Genomic DNA, 17610 nt, shown 5'->3' with positions numbered 1-17610 from the left:
GGCGGCGGCGGCCGCCTCGGGCAGCCCGGGCCCGGGCGAGGGCTCTGCTGGCGGCGAAAAGCGCGCCGCCGCCTCGTCGGCCGCGGCCTCGGCCTCGGCCTCGTCGCCCGCGGGGGGCGGCGGCGAGGCGCTGGAGCTGCTGGAGCACTGCGGTGTGTGCCGGGAGCGCCTGCGCCCCGAGAGGGAGCCTCGCTTGTTACCTTGCCTGCATTCGGCTTGCAGTGCCTGCCTCGGGCCCCCGGCGCCCGCCGCCGCCAACAGCTCGGGGGATGGCGGCGCGGCGGGCGACGGCGCCGGTGAGTACGGTCGGGCCGGGGCGGCCCATCCCCCCACCCTTTGATCCCGACTCGGCGTGGGTATTGGGGGTCCGTTCCCAGCATGGCGATGGTGGAGGATCGCCTGAGCTTGACGGATAGGCACCCGGATAGTGCGTGGCCGGATCGGGTATGGGCAGTGGGTTCTGGGCTGGGCGCTGAGATGGGGTGTCCGCTTCAAGTGCGATCAAAGCAGGGTTGGGGTTTCTGCTATCTAATGAGAGGATCTGGCCCTTTTTGGGATGAAGGTTGGGCTCAGTCGGGGGATGGGTTATAGCTTGGAAGTGAACTTGCAACAGTTTTATTTTTTTTGTTTGTTTTTGGCAGTGGTGGACTGTCCGGTGTGCAAGCAGCAGTGCTTCTCCAAAGACATTGTGGAGAATTACTTTATGCGTGACAGTGGCAGCAAGGCTGCCACAGACTCGCAGGATGCAAATCAGGTACGTCCTGCCCCAGCAACCCCTGAGAGGCCTCGGGACAGGGTACTAGTTCCAGACTTTATTCTTCTCACACTACAAGGCTCTGGGCAGACTGTAGACACTAGGTAAAGGCTACACTTTGCTTTAGGTTGTGTTATTTGGGGTGCAGATGTGGACCTGTCTGGCGGTTTTGTCTCTTCTTACTCTGCCTTTGCCCATCAGTGCTGCACTAGCTGTGAGGATAATGCCCCTGCCACCAGCTACTGTGTGGAGTGCTCTGAGCCGCTGTGTGAGACGTGTGTGGAGGCACACCAGCGGGTGAAGTACACCAAGGACCACACCGTGCGCTCCACTGGTATGCAAGGCAGAGGGGAGAGCCTTGGCTATCTGTCGTTTGTTCTCAGTTGTTCATGGTGCTAGTTACAAATGATGGGTGGGTCCAGGGAAGCTTTTTTGGAGGGTACTACCTGAAGGGTCTGAGGGCAGAACTTAGAAATGGGGAGTCTGGGGCTCAGGTGTGTAGTCTCTGTGGGTCCAAGTGGGAGGGAAAAGGCCATAGGGTGGGGGTGCACTGAGGGTTCAGGCAAGACACCCCCCCCCCCACAAAGACCTACACACAGATGATAAGCCCCAGTAGTGGAGGGGTGGGCCTGGCCTGGCAACTTGGTTAAGGCTCTGTAGGAGAAAATGAGGCCTCTGGACTACTGTGTTGATAACTTGCAAGGGCCCTCAAGGCCATCACGGAGAGTGAGTCTTAGAAGTGTTTTAACTTAGGGTCATACGTGTTTTAAAGTTCAGCTCAGGTAGGTATTTGCAGACTTTTCTGTAAGTGCTGGTGGTGGCACAGAAAAGGGCTTGGGAGTTTTCTGAGTTTATCCTGGTTTTAGTTCCAGAACACTCTATGAGTGTCTTTTTGGTAGTTAAACTGTTGCTTTTCAGTCCTAGAGGATAGTATTGGCAGGAAGATAAGGATGGAAGTGGTAGCTGTGGGGCATGAGGAATCAGGAACAAAGGGCAGGGATTTGTAGGAGGTCCTGGGTTCAGGCACAGGGCAGAGTGCAGGAGGGGGGCGGTATTCGAGGACCCATGGTTTGGCTGATTTGCGTCTCAGTCATAGGTCTTGGGCTGGGACGGTGTAGCCAGGATGTACTTCGGATTGGGTAGGAAAGAGGGATAGATGGTCTCAAGCAGCTTTGTAACGGTGACAGGTTGGGGGCGGGGTGGTGGTATTGGTCTTTGGGCGGTATTACTGTAAGTACCAGAACTCTCCCTTTAGAGAGAGGGGACCTGACACCTTTATGAGGATTTTGGTCTGACATTTCACGTCTTCTATCCTTAGAAGGCTTTGCAAAGCCTGGATCCTTTGTAGGCCTTTGCGTGGTAAGAGGTCTGTGAACTTGTCTTATTCAAGAGAGGGGAGGTCACCAAGGCGTGGCTTCTGAGGAAGCTGTGCTTGGACAGTATTTCTAGTCCCTGATTTGCTTTCTCTCTGTGCCAGCGAGCAAACGTTCTTTGTGCTTGGATGCCGCAATAGCCAGAGTTCCCTCCTCTGCTGGACAGAACCTGCTGCGAGTGGAGGGGGAATCGAGCCCAGTGGGGGTTTTCAAGGTGGAGGAGCTCTTCTGAGTGTCCACCTGGGGAAGGTTCTAGTAGACAGAACAGCAAGTGGGAGGTCTCTGCCAAAGTCTTGAGACTTTGTTATCCAGGTCACAAGCTGATAGAAGGGAGTGGTTGTCTGGGTCAGGCTTGGGGCAGAGTATTTTGAAAGGAAGGATTTGGTCTTAAAGGCCTGTGCTTTTCCCTGGACGTTGCTGCAGGGCCCTTGAGTTTTCCTAGCAGACAGCCCAGGCTTGCAGGACAGGCAGGAAGTGAGGCCTCAAGTTCTGTTTACTACTTGAGGTGGAGATAGCTGAGGATGAGCTTCAGACTCACGGTTTCTATTCCCCAGGGCCAGCCAAGTCAAGGGATGGTGAGCGTACAGTGTACTGCAACGTGCACAAGCACGAGCCTCTCGTGCTGTTCTGCGAGAGCTGTGACACCCTCACCTGCCGGGACTGCCAGCTCAATGCCCATAAGGACCACCAGTGAGTACTGAGGATGCTGGTGGGTGCTGCCTGTTCGTTCTCATGTTCAGCACCCAGGCCCACTTTTGTCTGCTCTCAGATATCAGTTCCTGGAAGATGCAGTGAGGAACCAGCGCAAGCTCCTGGCCTCGCTGGTGAAGCGCCTCGGGGACAAGCACGCAACGCTGCAGAAGAACACCAAGGAGGTTCGCAGCTCGTAAGTGTGGAAGCCAGGGCCATAGTTGGGGGCAGTCCTGGGGGAGCATGTTCCTGACCTGATTCACCCTGCGCTCCCCCTCCAGGATCCGCCAGGTGTCTGATGTACAGAAGCGTGTGCAGGTGGATGTTAAGATGGCCATCTTACAGATCATGAAGGAACTGAACAAGCGGGGCCGTGTGCTGGTCAACGATGCCCAGGTACACCCTGTTTGGGTGGGGAAGGGATTCTGGGTCCCATCTGCTGGCTGCAGACCCCATCTATGGTGGGAGGGTCTTGGGGACTGGCATCCTCTGCTGGCTATTGATGCCATCCTTGGTGTCTGCTTTCCTTCATTGCTTTCTCCGCTCTACCTGCAGAAGGTGACTGAAGGGCAGCAGGAGCGCCTGGAGCGACAACACTGGACCATGACCAAGATCCAGAAGCACCAGGAACATATCCTGCGCTTTGCCTCATGGGCTCTGGAGAGTGACAACAACACGGCCCTGCTGCTCTCCAAGAAGCTGGTGTGTGCTGGTGGGCACCCAGGTGTAGGGTTCCAGGCAGGTGCTGCTCAGCACCCTTGTTTGTTTTCTGTGTGTTCATGTACTACTCCATCTCCAGATCTACTTCCAGCTGCATCGGGCCCTCAAGATGATTGTGGACCCTGTGGAGCCACATGGCGAGATGAAGTTCCAGTGGGACCTCAATGCCTGGACCAAGAGTGCAGAGGCTTTTGGTGTGTCCTTTTTTTATCTTGCTGCATATTGCTACTATTCCAGACTCTGGGTCATCTCCTGCTGATTTTACTTCGTTTTTGCAGGCAAGATCGTGGCAGAGCGTCCTGGCACCAACTCAACAGGCCCTACATCCATGGCCCCTCCTCGGGCTCCAGGGCCCTTGAGCAAGCAGGGCTCTGGCAGCAGCCAGGTGAGTGGGGGGCGGGGGAACCCTGGTAGGGAGCGGGGGCGGGGCACGGGGTCCTATGGGACACCTGCCCACTGAGGACCACCTACTTTGCCCACAGCCCATGGAGGTGCAGGAAGGCTATGGCTTTGGCTCAGGTGAGTGCCTTGTAGGTGGGAGAGCTTCAGTGCTCTAGGTTTATCCCTAACTTGCTGTCTCTTTTTATGTTTTCCGAGCAGACGATCCTTATTCGAGTGCAGAGCCCCATGTGTCAGGCGTGAAGCGGTGAGTTTGGCTATCCTTTGGTGGAGCCAGGTGGGATTAGGGATGGGTGTGCTGACCCTGTGCTGCACCTGCACCCACAGGTCCCGCTCAGGTGAGGGCGAGGTGAGTGGCCTCATGCGCAAGGTGCCACGGGTGAGCCTCGAGCGCTTGGACCTGGATCTCACGGCTGATAGTCAGCCACCAGTTTTCAAGGTCTTCCCAGGCAGCACCACTGAGGATTATAATCTCATCGTCATTGAGCGTGGTGCTGCAGCTGCTGCAGCTGGACAGCCTGGGACTGCTCCGCCTGGGGTTCCTGGGGCCCCGCCTCTGCCTGGAATGGCCATAGTCAAGGTGAGCCTGCCTCAGGTGATTGTGAGTGGGAGACGGAACACCCAGGTCTGCACCCTGTTGAGCACCTTATTACCTTGTTACGTCCTTGCAGGAAGAAGAGACAGAGGCTGCCATCGGAGCCCCGCCTGCTGCCACTGAGGGCCCTGAGACCAAGCCTGTGCTGATGGCCCTGGCGGAGGGTCCTGGTGCTGAGGGCCCACGCCTGGCCTCACCCAGTGGCAGCACCAGTTCAGGTCTGGAGGTGGTGGCTCCAGAGGGCAGTTCAGCCCCAGCAGGTGGCCCGGGTGCCCTGGATGACAGTGCCACCATCTGCCGTGTCTGCCAGAAGCCAGGCGACCTGGTCATGTGCAACCAGTGCGAGTTCTGCTTCCACCTGGACTGCCACCTGCCTGCCCTGCAGGATGTGCCAGGGTGCGAGGCTTGTGTGGGGTCTATGCAGGGTGGAGGGCTGGGCCAGGTTCTTTGCAGCTCCTCATTCTCCTTCCATCCAGGGAGGAGTGGAGTTGCTCTCTCTGCCATGTGCTACCCGATCTGAAAGAGGAGGATGGCAGCCTGAGCCTGGATGGTGGTGATAGCACCGGTGTGGTGGCCAAGCTCTCGCCAGCCAACCAGCAGGTGAGGGGGGTGCCCTCCCTGAGGAGTTTGCTCAGCAGCCCTCCCCCTCCCTCTGTGGCTCTGATGTTCCCTGTCCTGTCCATAGAAGTGTGAGCGTGTTTTGCTGGCCCTGTTCTGTCATGAGCCCTGCCGGCCCCTGCACCAGCTGGCTACTGACTCCACTTTCTCCCTGGTGAGTCTTGGGACTTAAAGGGAGGGTATGGGGAGAGAGCGCCTGGCCTCATCTTTAGCTTGTGGCTTTTGTCTACAGGATCAGCCAGGCGGCACCCTGGACCTAACCCTGATCCGTGCCCGTCTCCAGGAGAAGTTGTCACCCCCCTATAGTTCCCCCCAGGAGTTTGCCCAGGATGTGGGCCGCATGTTTAAGCAGTTCAACAAGCTGACAGAGGTGAGCTTGGGGAGAATAGGGTTGGGGGCAGGGCGAGGGGAGGTGGGAGGAGGGAGAGCTAGGACCCAGCCACTGCTATCTGCCCGGCTTAGGACAAGGCAGACGTGCAGTCCATCATCGGTCTGCAGCGCTTCTTTGAGACTCGCATGAACGAGGCCTTTGGTGACACCAAGTTCTCAGCTGTGCTGGTGGAGCCCCCGCCGCTGAGCCTGCCTGGTGCTGGCCTGAGTGCCCAGGAGCTATCCAGTGGTCCTGGTGATGGCCCTTGAGTCTGTGACCTCTCAGGCCAACCCGGCCTGACTGTTCTCTGTCCTGTCAAATCCCCCCACCCCCCCCCAACCTCCCCCTCTGGTGGCCTGGCTCCTACTTCTTGGTGGCCCCATCCCCCAGTCCCTCACGATATGGTTTTTACTTATGTGGATTTAATAAAAACTTCACCAGTTCCTCAGGCCTTTTTTGGGGCTGCGGCGGGGGCGGGGGGGGGGGCAGTGGTCCTGGGGCCTGGTCTCTGCAATTCCCTCACCGTGCCCTGGTGGATGGAGTAGGTGTGGGGCACTCGTCTTCAGCCATTTTCGTGTCCAGGGAGTAGGGAAGAGGAGAGCATCCCTCCTGGCCCTTCCAATGTAGAGAGTGCCTCAGATGGATGGGAGGGTCACATGGTGCACATGCTGGCTGGAGGGTTTTGGGTGCCCCTGTAGGTGGTAATGCCCAGGCTGCTCTGGGCAGGCAGGGTGTAGCCCCAGATACATATGCTGCATGGTGGCCATTCTTCCTGAGTACTTCCTGGACTTGGGTGTAACCATTTCTCATAATCAGATGGCACCACAGTGGGCTGGGTGGGCTGAGGATCCCTGGCAGATGAGCCCAGACTTCAGGGTATCTGGGAAGCCCGTGGTCTTGGAGGTGATAGGCACTAGAGGCCAAGGCACTGGAGGCTTTGGGAAGGGTGCTGAAGCAGAGCACACAGATGACCTTAAGCTCCCAAACCCTGAACGTCCTGGAGAGAGAACCTGTCAACTCCTGCCACAAACTGGGAAGCAATCCAGCCTTCCTTATCCTACATCCCAGTGGATCTGGCACTCGGTCTTCTGCCATGCGTGTCAGTTGCCCTTTTACCAAGCCCTGTATGTGACCTGTGCCAAGGGACCCCAACCTGGCCCACATCAGGCCAGTCAACACAGGCCTAGGAACCATTGTCCAATCGTTTATTACAGAAGAAGTACAGTGAAACTGCTGGGCATCCACTGCCCACCTCCCACCCAAGGTGGTATAGGGCAATCAGTCCCTCCGCAGATTCTTGAGCCGCTCCTCCAGGTCTGCGTCTGCATCTACTAGGGCTGAAGCTGCTGCCTCTGCTTTCTTCCCACTGGCAGCCACACTGAGTGAGCCTCCGGTGGAGGGGAGGTCTACAGAGAGGGGGGGTTAGGAGAGTTCCTGTAGAAAGGAATAATGCTGGGAGCAGGGGGGTCAGGGGTTGTTTCTGGACTGTTCGGTGGGACAGGGCCCAAAGTTTGGTGCACTCACTTGACAGCTCGTCTGTCAGGCTCAATCCCAGCTCATCCAGGACCTGGGACACAACAGCGTCACTTGGGAAGAGAGAAGACCTTTGTGAGGGCCAGGCATGTGCATCCATCCCCATCCTCCCCAAACCTGGTGTCCCCTAACCTTTCTTCTTCATCTTCCTCATCACCCATGGCATCATCAATGGCATCGTTCATCATCTCCTCCTTCATGTCCATGATCTCGGCTTGCCGCTCAAATTCCATCATGATCTTCTGGATCTGAGGCAACTTCAGCTGCAAGTGGGGTGTGGGGAGGGTTAGTTGGGGGTTAGTTGGGGGGGAGGGTGGGGGAATAGGAGAGGCCCACCTGTCTGTTCATGGTGCCCATGGCTTTGGTGACCCCTTTCATAGCCTGCGCCATCGAGTTGTTAGACTTCAGTGTCTGGATCTTCAGGGACACAGCCTGGATGTTGGCCCGCATCAACACAAATTTGCGCACATAACGCCGAGTGCGCACCAGGTCTTTTGCCATGATACGCACAGCATCCTGAGAAGTGGACAAACGTGACAGGGAGTGGGCCAAGGGAACATGCTTGCTCCCATTGCACCATTCCAGCTAATGCTTTCAGAGATTTACATGTGGTCACTGCCCCCTCCCTCCTCCCAACCTCATCCTCATGCGTCTTGGGTCACCACTCCACCGGTTCCTTTGTATACTTACCTCTCTCACCCACAGACTCTGGAAGGAAGGCTGGGCTTACTCTATATAGGGACCCTTTTCCCTCCATATCTAAAGTCACGCTCCCTTGACTTACAGTACCTATTCCTGAATTTCTATCCTGGCTGAAAAGTTTCTTTCCTTCCATGTCACAAAGGCTCATACCTCAAGCACTTTATCCCAAATATAAATCTACCCATAGCTCAGCTTTCAACTTCCCTGAACGTCTTCCTTGCCTTGCCTATCCTGGGTAACGGAACCTCTTCAACTCAGCTGCTCAGGTTCAAACTGTCACCTGTCACAGGCTCTGCTCCCTACTGGTTCAGACTGTCTCCATTTCTTTTACTGATCTTCTTGCATTAAATCCTTTGACTCAGCTCCCACTGTAGCCCATGATTTCAACGGGTGTGGCCTACTGTCTACCCTGAGCTCACCTATCACTCCCTCATGGAACATTTGCTGCCTCATCTGTTTGACATGTTGTGGTTGCTTGGATCGTCACAGGCTCATCCTCTTCATTACTCAAGGCTTGTGGCTCTGATCTCACCTGGGAGACAGCCTTTCTGGATACCCAAAATAGGGAAGCCCCGCTCACCCTTAATTTCTCTCAGAGCACCTGTTGGTGTCCTGTCACGCTCCACCGTTCTAGCAGTGCCTGACCAAACCACAGCACCTAACCCTGTGTCCCAGCCTGCGCCCAACTGAGCTCACCATCTGGCCCTGCTTGGCCATCTTCTTGATGTCTGCGATGACTTTCTTCTCCTGGGTCTCTAGCTTCTGTCGCTCACGGTCCAACTCTCGCATGGCACGGTTCAGGGCTCGCTGGTTCTGCCTCAGCAACTCCTCTGGTGTCTTCCGGCGCCCAAACAACAAATCCATGGTAGCAGGAGCCCACCAGTGGGCCTGTGACAAGTGTGAAGCCTAGGTGCAAAGTGGTGTGGGCCCCAGAGAAAGGGCAAGAAGCAGAGCCAGAGTCACAATGTGTATGGGAGTGGGTAGTTGCAGGGGCTTGCAAAATGCAGAGGGGTAAGCAGGGAGAGGAAGCATTAATAGAAGGCCAAAACCTAGCCTGGAACACTGAAGGAGCCCCATGGGTACAAGTGGGGTCAGCAAGATCTGAAAGTCATCCACAACATACCCACCCCAGCCCTTCATCATAGTGCCCCAAAGGAGGTTCAAGGCTTCAGCCTCTCTCCAGACCATAGTGAGGCCCCGGAGTCTGATGGACTGAGAAGGGAAGTGGTTGTGTGAAGATGCACTGGGGCATGTGGACCCTGAGCGCCAAGGACAGGGCAACTGTGGGGGCCTGCGTGCCAAGAACAAAGTGGATATAGGGGTTCTGAAGCTGACAACCTACAAATTAGCATTGGGACTGGCGGGGGGGGGGGGGCCTGAACGGGGAGGGAACCTGGGTGCGAACAATATGGTTGTGAGGAGTTGGGGCACCCGGCACACTAAGGACATGATGGATGCTGGGGAGCTCGGAGGATCTGGAAAAAACGGGTCCGTGGGGACCCCTGTACACCCGGAACGGGATGATGGGCGATGGGGCGCCTTGTTCAGGACGACCTGGGGGGCGTTGGGAGGCCCGCACACCGAGAACAAGGTGGTTCGATGATGGGGCTACGGTCCCGTGGACGGGCGAGGCAGTCGACACCCCGGCGAAGAGACCCTCGTATGCCGTCGCCCACGCACCCACCCGGGACCCGCAGCCCAGCAGGGACCACTCACCGAAGCTGGGACGGGAATCCGCTTCCGCTTCCGGGTTACGCTCCTCTCACTCGGCTCTCAGGCGCACCCACTAACGAGAGCTCCTCGGTTCTTTCTGCCGTCGCCGCCGTTTCCGGAAGAAATAGCCTGACGTCACACGCCCCACCGGCACCCGGAACGATGGGCGGGGACAAGAGCGCGCGTGCGCGAGCAGGCCGGCATCCAGGCGCATGCGCACAAGCTTTCGTCTCTCTGGGGCCTGCCTGAGGGTGTTCCATAGGTTCCAGCCCAGCCAGGCCTGGATTCCCAGTCCCCATTGGGTTGGTGCATCTTTGGGCGCCTTGCGCCCGGCCACCCCAGAGGTCCCGGATCCCACCACCGCACCCACTAGAGGGCCCAGCTCATCCGACAGACCCCGACGTTTCCCTAATGTTTCTGGATCTCAGGCACCTGGTAGCACCAGGGAGGGTTCTTGGTGGATCCAGTCATGGCAGGAGGGGGCAGAGCTGGAGATGGCACGGACTTTCCTCTATACTGGCTTATCAAGCAGGAAGTGAGTGGTTACTGGTCCTGCCCCTCGATGGTCGCATATTAGGATTCATCCCACCCAGCCTGAGGCTTGGGGTGTTGTCCCCCCTATTGCCCCCCAGGGCTGTTTCAGGCACTGGGTAGCCTCCTGAGGGATGCCCCAGTGCCACCTCTAACCAGTTACACATCTCCCGCCACTCCTGCTGCAAGAGCTCTGGTGGACATCACCTGCCCCTCCCACCCCCACAGAAGGAAGAGGCGGAGGCCATGCAGTAACATTCCCCTTTAATAGCCTGGTGGGACCTCCAGTGGTGGAGGGGTGGGGTGCCCGAGCCCCAGCCACCCAGTCCCCTTGGCCACCCACCCCAGAGCCCAGAGTGGGGGGCTGGACAGCACCCAGCTGGGGGCTAGACAAGCCAATTCATTTCCCATTGCTGAGCGGGTCGGGGGAGGCAGCGCCGACCTTAATCACATGGTGGTTAAAAAAAAAAATAATAATAACTAGGAGCGGGTGGCAGGGAGGGGAGGCAAGGCCAGGGCATGGGGTTCCCCCACCGGCCACCCCATGCCCCCCACCTGTGGCCCCCAATAAATATTTGCAGGGGACGCCGGGGCTGGTGGCCCTGGCAGGGGTGGGTGTGCGCCAACCCTATTTCAGGCAGCGCTCGAAGTAGGTGGAGCCGATATAGCCACCCCGCATGGAGCGCTGCACATTCTGCTCAAACAGCCGCCGGTTGTTCTGCAGGACCTCGGCGGCCTCCTTGTTCAGTGGGTCTTCGGGGTTGGGCTCCTGTGGCCGGTATGGGTAGGGGTCAACAGGCCCTAAGAGCAGAGAGGGCCAACCTTCCCCAGCCTCTCCCACCCACCCCTACTCACCAAGAAGAGATACTGCAGGCCATAAATTATGGAGTTTATCGTAAGGACTGGCTTCCAGTCCTCTCTGTGGACAGAGAATCAGGGTCAGGGGCTGGTGAGTGGATGACCAACACAGAGCCTGCTGGGACTAAACGGGTCAGGCCCAGGGCACAGGACAGTGCAGATGTGAGAGGCTAGGGGGAGGGCACACAGCGGGACAGGCCAGGGAGAAAGCTAAGGTTAAGACTTGAGAAAGAAAATGTGGAGATGAAGAGATAGAAAACCGCAGACCACAAGAGGGAGGGAAGGGACAAAGGCCTGTGCAATCTAAAGTCAGGGCCCTCACCTGAGGATGTTGAGGCAGACGTTGCCCTCGAGGTCAATGTTGGGGTGATAGACCATCGTCTCACACTTCACCTTGGGGGGGTCATGTGGGTAACCCTGGCCCACCTGGCTCCAAGAAGAGAGAGAAGATAGATAGGTGCCTTAGCAGTGCCTGGCTGGGGTGGGCCTCAGCTGTTGCCTCTATCCCTGCCCACCCGGGACTCACCTTAAAACTGAACACAAACTTCCCACTCTTGTAGAAGCCCTGCGAGGGGAAAGAGAAAAAGTCTTAGGACACCATCCTGCAGGGCCTGGCAGGTAAACCAGGTCTCCCAACTCAAGGTATTCCCCCCACCGCCCCATACCTGGGAGTCTAACTGAGCCCTTACCTCATCAGGACAGATAACCAGCTTGAAGTTGAGGAGATCGTCTGGATCTGAAAAGCTGATGTCACACGTCTTGGGCAGGTTCAGCTCGTTTATGTCTGGGTTTGCAAAGCAGAGAAGGGGAACAAAGAGAGGGAGAGGGAGAGAGGAGGGCACTCAGAGCAGGTGCAAGTGCCAGCAGAGCACCCATGGCCTCCTCCAGGACCCTCAGGGCTCTGTCCTGGCTGTGCCCCACAGCCCCAACCCTCTCCCTGCTCTTTCTGCTTCCTAGGCTCCAGGCAGGCTCTTCTAGATCCACAGCACGCTTCAAACGTGCATTTTCAACTGTGGCTATGCTCTATCTCCGGGCCCAGGGTAAGTTCCAACTCCTGTGAATCCAGAGCCTCAAGTCTCAGCACCCAACAGCTGGGTGCCCCCAACCCAGCTCCCAAATTCCCCCACCCCTGTGTGGCCCCCAAGAGCCTCCAACTACCCCAAACACCAGGATCTCCAGCCAAGAACTCCATTTTCTAGTGGACATTGCTGCTACCTCCCGTCCACCCAAACTCAAGGACCCTGCCCCCCATCATCCCCTCACCAATCCCATCCCCACCATCCCTCCTCTTCTCTGCTTGTCATTCTAAATTCAGGGACCCATCCGATCCTCAGACATGTGAGTTCCCATTCCTGTACCCCTCTAAGCAGCCTCTAAGATTCCCAGCACCTCCAGGATGATAATCTAAATTCAACCCTACTCCCATCTCCAATCCCTGGCACACACTGTTCTTCCTTCCTCCACGTGTCACCCCAAACCCCAAACCCCAAATTGCCATGTGGCCCCCCGACCCACAAATCGCAGTGCCCCAAACTTACTTCACTGCATCTCACTTTCAGATTCCCAATGACCCCAAGATACTTCACTAAATCCTCTCCGACTCCTATCCCCAATCCTTGGCCCACCACCTACCTAATCTCCTCTGCCTATCACCCATGTTCCAATCTGACCCCCATGCTCTGTGGAGTCTCCAGCTTCCTACTCTCCCTTCATTGCCTGACTCTCTGATTCTCGGTCCCTAATGCAAGACGCCTGGCTTTCCGTATCCTAAGTGCCCCATACTCGGCCCCCTATCTTTGACCCCCCGGTGACTGCATTACTCCTGATCCCCCATCACCAACACCCAGGCCCTAACCTCCGACCCCACATCTGCGGCCACATCTCTGACCCCCGGTGACTGCATTATCCCACTCCTGACTCTTAACATCACCCCACCCCAAGCGCTGACCTCCGACCCCCACCCCCATCCTCCGACCCCCTACCCTTCTGGATCCGCAGCTGCGCAGCCGACGCCTTCTTGCTGCTGCCCTTGGTGCCGCCCGCCGACTCCTCCTCCTTCTTCTGCTGCTTCAGCGAGAACAGCTTGATCATCCTGCCGCCGCCGCCGCTGCCGCCGCTGCGGGGCCCGGGACCCCGGCCACCCGGCCCCCTGCCGCCGCCCGCGCCGCCTCCGCCACTCGAACCCGCCTTCGCGGCCTCCTCCGCTGCTGCTGCCTCCCGCCCGGCCTGCCGCGCCGCTCCGCGCCCACCGCGCGGCCCGCGTCGGCTCCCGTAGTCCGGCTCCGGCCTGGCCCGGCGCCTCGGGCTGGCTCGGCGGTGCTCGGGCCGACTCGGCTCTTCTCGGGTCCGCTCGGCCCCGCCCCCACCCGGCCGCTCCCTCCTCCCCCTCGCCCGCTTAGGTCCCCTCAGGCTCAGCTGCGGTCGCGCCGCTTGTCTGTTCACTCGCTCCCACCGCGAGGGGGTGCGGCTCGAGGGGAAGGAGGAGGCGGCGGCCGCGGTGGCGGCTGCCGTGTACTAGAAGAGGCTCGGCTTCCGCGGCAGCAGCGGCTTCGGCGCGGAGGTCCGCAACGGCCTCGGGCGCCCCACCGCTTCGGATATTTCCGCCGCTTGCCCACTTCGGCTCTTCTCGCCCGGTCTGCGCTGTGCGCTTGCGCAGCCGCCGCTGCTGCCGCCACCGCCCCGCGTTGCTCAGCGATAGGTCTTGATTATTCAGACTTTTTCGGCTGCGCTCGGGTATTTCCGTTCGTGCAGGCCGTCCCGCGGTCATTTCCGGGGACGCTCGCGGGTCCAGGCGTGGGCGGTGCCGCCGCCATCTTTAAGTAGGGCAGACGCAGGTCACTTCGCTCGCGGTTCACTTGTGCGGACCGCGGCGGGGGTGGGTCTCACGAGGTCCTTGCCCCTGGAGGTCACAGAGGCAGGGTGACCACGGCGGGCCAGAGTCCGGGCGAGGCCATGGGCTTTGCCCAAAGAGTGCGGGGTCGAGCGCCCTTGGTGTCCCATCGCAAAGGCAACCCGCTCGCGGAGATTCTGGCTGAGGTAAACTAGCAAATAAAAGGTGTACTGTGCTAGAGAGTGGTAAGCACTTTGGGAGTTTACATGGGTGGACCCTGGGTGATAGGATGTGGGGCGGGGGCCCTCTCGGAGCGGGTCCTGAGTCCCGGCGGAGACGCTCTGCGGTCTTCCGCCGTCTGTGCGGCCAGCCTGCACTCCAGTCACACACAGCTCAGCGGGCCTCGGAGGGCGGGAGGAAGCGGCGCGGGGCGGTTCGGGGACTTCCGGCTGTCGCCACGGAAACCGTCAGGCGGGTGAGCGCGCGGCCCGGGGCTGGGTGGGAGGGTGCGGCTGGCGCTTTGCCGCTCGGCCCTTCTGCGCCCGAGAGCGGCTCCCGCTGCACGTCGCCTTCCGTGTCCGAGGCGACCTGCCGCCATCGCCTGGAGCACTGTGGAAGAAGTAGTTTGGCGGTCCGGTTGGGCAGGGATGCTCACGGGCTCCTCTCGGCCGTCGACCCCGACCCAGGCTCGCAGGCCTCGCCTCGGGGGAGTCGCCCTGACGCCCTCCCAGACCCGACCTGGGGTCCATCTCGGCCCCTCTCGTCGCCTCCAGCTTTTCGGATCTTGGCCCCAGCCTCCTCAGAGTCCCTGCGCTCTGGGTTTTCGGGTACCATTGACGTCCCTGGGCTCCACGGACTGATCCCAGCTGTGTCTGTCCAACTGCTCCCGCTTTAGGCCCTGCCGTTCTCAATACCACCGTCCCAGGCACCCCTTTCGTGCCTCTGGTTGTGCCGTTATCCCAGCATCCTTTCTCGTTTCTAGAGCTGAGTGCTGGAGAGGTGCCAGGATGAGGACTCAGAAACCTCAAACAGCTCACGTTTGGGGCTGACGCTGCAACCGTCCCCGCGTTCTTAGGCTTCAGACGTGGCTGGTCACGGGACTTAGATGGCCCCTCCAGACTCAGCCTTCCTCTATCCCTTCCTCTCTGTTCTTCTCAGCCACTCTGCTCTTCCTATCTATTGTTGTACACGCCATCGCCAGGTGAGGGGGGATGGCCATTCTGTTTCCAGCCAGAGTCTCAGGGGTGTTGCCTTATTGGTCAGCCTAAACCATGTGTCCGTCCTCAGGCCAGTTTCTGAGGCTCATCAGTTGAAGGTCCATCTGAGGATAGGGTATTGGTTCCCTGGACAAGTGATGCTACACTAGCCAAAGCTAGATTCTTGTGGTCTCTGATCTCATGGCTTTCCCACAGTCAGTGGGGAAGACTTAACCATGTAACAAAATGCTGGGAAAAGGGGGCCACGGGGCCTGGACCAGGGAGGAGGGGATGGCTGAGCTGAGGCAGGGTTTTGGATTAGAAGTGGTGCACCTGCGTTTTCTTTGTTACTCTCATGGCAGAGGGGTACAGGTGGTTGAGTGGTGAGGGTGCTTGTACCCTTTGGGCCTGCATCCTCTTGGCAGGCAGCATAGGGCTCAGCATATCAAAGGTCCTGAGGGAAGCTGGGGCTGGCACCTGGATGGATCGGGCAGCATATGACAGGTGAAGAGTGAGGGTGGAAGTGCACCTGGGGTATTAGCATAGCCTCTGGGACCTGTCACTGAGAAGCTAGGGTCTGTTTTGGAAAGGAGTGGCAAAAGCGGGCAGGGAAGGGAGGCGGAGTGCTGTGGGCCTCCAGGCTATAGAGATTTGTGGCTGGGATCAGAGCAGTGCTGGGGGATGGAGAAAATTGGACAGACTTGGGTAGCTTGGGGTTGGGGGTAAGAATAACTGGATGGATGTGGCATGGGGAGGCCGTGCTTGGGAGCAAACGGTATGGGCTCAGGTACAGATGATCCAGGGACAGGCTGGCAGGACACCGTTGTAGCTTCCCCAGATGACCAGTGCCTTAGGGGTTCGTCTCCTGGCTTCCTCCAATGGTTCTGGCTGAGTGAGGCTGAGTGGTCATTCTCTGCAAGTCCTCAGCCCTGCTGATAGTATGGTAGCATTTGGGTTCACAAACCCCAGCCTGGCTTGCAGGGGTGTCCCCGCCAACTGCAGAAATGGCCCTTCGTGGGGGGCTCTCACATCACTTCAAGTTTTTTTCTTAGAGGACTGATTCAGCGGGTGGGTCCGTGGACTTATGACTTTGGGCATGGGGCCCTGGCCTGATGGCTCACGTCTTTCATGTGTGTGATAATTTTTCCTGTGTGTAATTTCAAATTCTTTAGTCATATGTGTGCAGATTTCTCTTCCTGTTCCTCAAACACCAAGATGATCAAAACATGAGTGAGCTTTCTTGTTCTCTGTTTCTGATTATAAAATTCACACAGGATTTGAAAAAAATCCGTTACAGGATTTATGAAGTTCTGGCACTACTTAACCTCACAGCACTAGCTACCTCAGTGTTTGTGTGCCTTCCTTAATCGGACTCTGTGCCTCCACCTAGGGACCCAGTGACTGCCTTCCTCCCCTCTGATTAGTATATCCCAGGTCAGGGTCCTCAGAGTTCCGTTTGTGGTTGGAGAGGACAGTAAGTGTTGGCATAGGGCCCAGGGGACCTCTCCCCTCCTCCTGACTGTGCCACATGGCAGTGCCTCTACACATGGGGAGCTGTTGACCAGAGTGGCCCTGGTTCTGGCTAGGGGTAGGCCAGGGGGGAGGTGGAGAGAGGGGTGGAGTAGCGGAGGGAAAGAGGCAGGGAACACACCTTCTCTGGGGTGACCATTGGAAGCTTCTGGCCGAGGCTGGCTTATCTTCTTTCCCTGATTTCAGGACCCCAGTCTTGTAGCAAAGTCCAGCTGTATCCCTGGAAGAAGCTTGGACACATTAGCCTCAAAAGATTGTGTTTAGAACCCCTCAGGCCAAGGGCAGGCTGACCCCTGCCCAGAGTGGGGTTTAGGTCCCAAGCCAGATCCTGATGCATGAAGATCTTTTCTTTGGCACTGCTTTTCATCCTGCTTTTGGCACCCCCAAGGTACCCACCGGTTGGAGGTGGGGGGAGGTGCTAGGTCAAGGGCCTGGACAACGGGATGGAAGGGTAAGGTAACTAGACCAAGAGGCAGTGGCATGGGAAAAGTCTAGAGGGTTCCAGAGATGCCAGCCCAGTGTGTAAGACGCCGAACCTGCACTGGCAGCATGTGTACTTTCATGGAAGCTGCTAACAGCTGTGTTTCCTGTGACTTGCCACTGAACACATTCCTCATAGAGACCACCACCCAGTGTGGGGGAGCCCTTGGGGGTCGCACACCTGGCCAGGGTTGGCGGCAGCTGCGGCCCACGGAATGCGAGTGATCACTAGAGGGCTAGGGAACTGGCCTGGGGCCTCCAGTGGACTTTGATTCCTGGACTGGTTGGGGTACTATCCTAAGGGGAACCTAACCTCAGCGTCCACTGGCAGTTAACATGCGTGAAAGAATCTAGATTTCCAGATAAAACCTAGCTTTTATGCCTAAGAAATGGCTTCCTAGGTTTAAAGTTTTACAAACACATCCCCAGCTCTGGCCTGCTGGGCACCAGTCTGCTACTTCTACTGCACTTGATGATCTTGGCTGGCAGGGGAAAACCGGGCCAGTTCTCACCTGGCAGTTGGCTTGGCCCATGGCTGTGAGGGTGGAAGGCATCATGGGCAAACAGGCGGCACCCACAGACCTCGGGGGGCTGCTAGGAGTCCTTGGCTCTCACAGAGACTGCACGGTTGCCGAAGTGGGGGAAGGCGGGGGTGGGCAGAGGGACCCGCGCAGGTGGGGAGGCACTGAGCGGGTAGATTTCCAGACCCGTGTTCTGC

At 58.1% G+C, this 17610-nt stretch overlaps 3 protein-coding genes across 6 annotated transcripts; 1 reads left to right on the top strand and 2 right to left on the bottom strand.

Annotated features, from left to right (window-relative positions):
- Position 1: 1 nt before the first annotated feature.
- On the top strand, positions 2-5962 carry TRIM28 (tripartite motif containing 28; the record flags this gene model as incomplete). The annotated part of the gene is made up of 17 exons (XM_021691858.2): positions 2-296; positions 642-754; positions 956-1088; positions 2682-2817; positions 2897-3013; positions 3099-3213; positions 3373-3519; positions 3617-3731; positions 3816-3922; positions 4020-4056; positions 4138-4183; positions 4264-4516; positions 4608-4927; positions 5008-5131; positions 5217-5303; positions 5382-5519; positions 5612-5962. Coding segments are annotated over 17 exons (2460 nt in total), but the record flags the coding sequence as incomplete, so codon positions are not given.
- Positions 5963-6711: 749 nt separating this feature from the next.
- Positions 6712-9615, bottom strand: CHMP2A (charged multivesicular body protein 2A). Of its 3 annotated transcripts, none has more exons than XM_044911411.1 (6): positions 9471-9615; positions 8451-8642; positions 7389-7568; positions 7185-7315; positions 7044-7105; positions 6712-6925 (listed from the first exon to the last, which is right to left on the bottom strand). In XM_044911411.1, exons 2-6 carry the CDS (start codon positions 8616-8618, stop codon positions 6798-6800), a joined length of 669 nt encoding a protein of 222 aa, XP_044767346.1. In that variant the 5' UTR covers positions 8619-8642; positions 9471-9615; the 3' UTR covers positions 6712-6797. The 3 variants fall into 3 exon arrangements, with proteins under 3 accessions (XP_044767346.1, XP_021547523.1, XP_044767345.1); XM_021691848.1 differs by having other exon boundaries at positions 8451-8660; positions 9471-9602; XM_044911410.1 differs by lacking the exon at positions 9471-9615 and having other exon boundaries at positions 8451-9083.
- Positions 9616-10243: 628 nt separating this feature from the next.
- Positions 10244-13551, bottom strand: UBE2M (ubiquitin conjugating enzyme E2 M). Of its 2 annotated transcripts, XM_021691852.2 has the most exons (7): positions 12839-13551; positions 11546-11640; positions 11383-11421; positions 11179-11282; positions 10854-10917; positions 10612-10767; positions 10244-10524 (listed from the first exon to the last, which is right to left on the bottom strand). In XM_021691852.2, exons 1-6 carry the CDS (start codon positions 12945-12947, stop codon positions 10627-10629), a joined length of 552 nt encoding a protein of 183 aa, XP_021547527.1. In that variant the 5' UTR covers positions 12948-13551; the 3' UTR covers positions 10244-10524; positions 10612-10626. The 2 variants fall into 2 exon arrangements, with proteins under 2 accessions (XP_021547527.1, XP_021547525.1); XM_021691850.1 differs by having other exon boundaries at positions 10244-10767; positions 12839-13549.
- Positions 13552-17610: the final 4059 nt, after the last annotated feature.

Source organism: Neomonachus schauinslandi, chromosome 16, assembly GCF_002201575.2.
Source record: "Neomonachus schauinslandi chromosome 16, ASM220157v2, whole genome shotgun sequence".
Classification (NCBI taxonomy): domain Eukaryota; kingdom Metazoa; phylum Chordata; class Mammalia; order Carnivora; family Phocidae; genus Neomonachus; species Neomonachus schauinslandi.
Note: the sequence above shows the minus strand (reverse complement) of the source record. Positions and strands in the feature narration are given on the sequence as shown.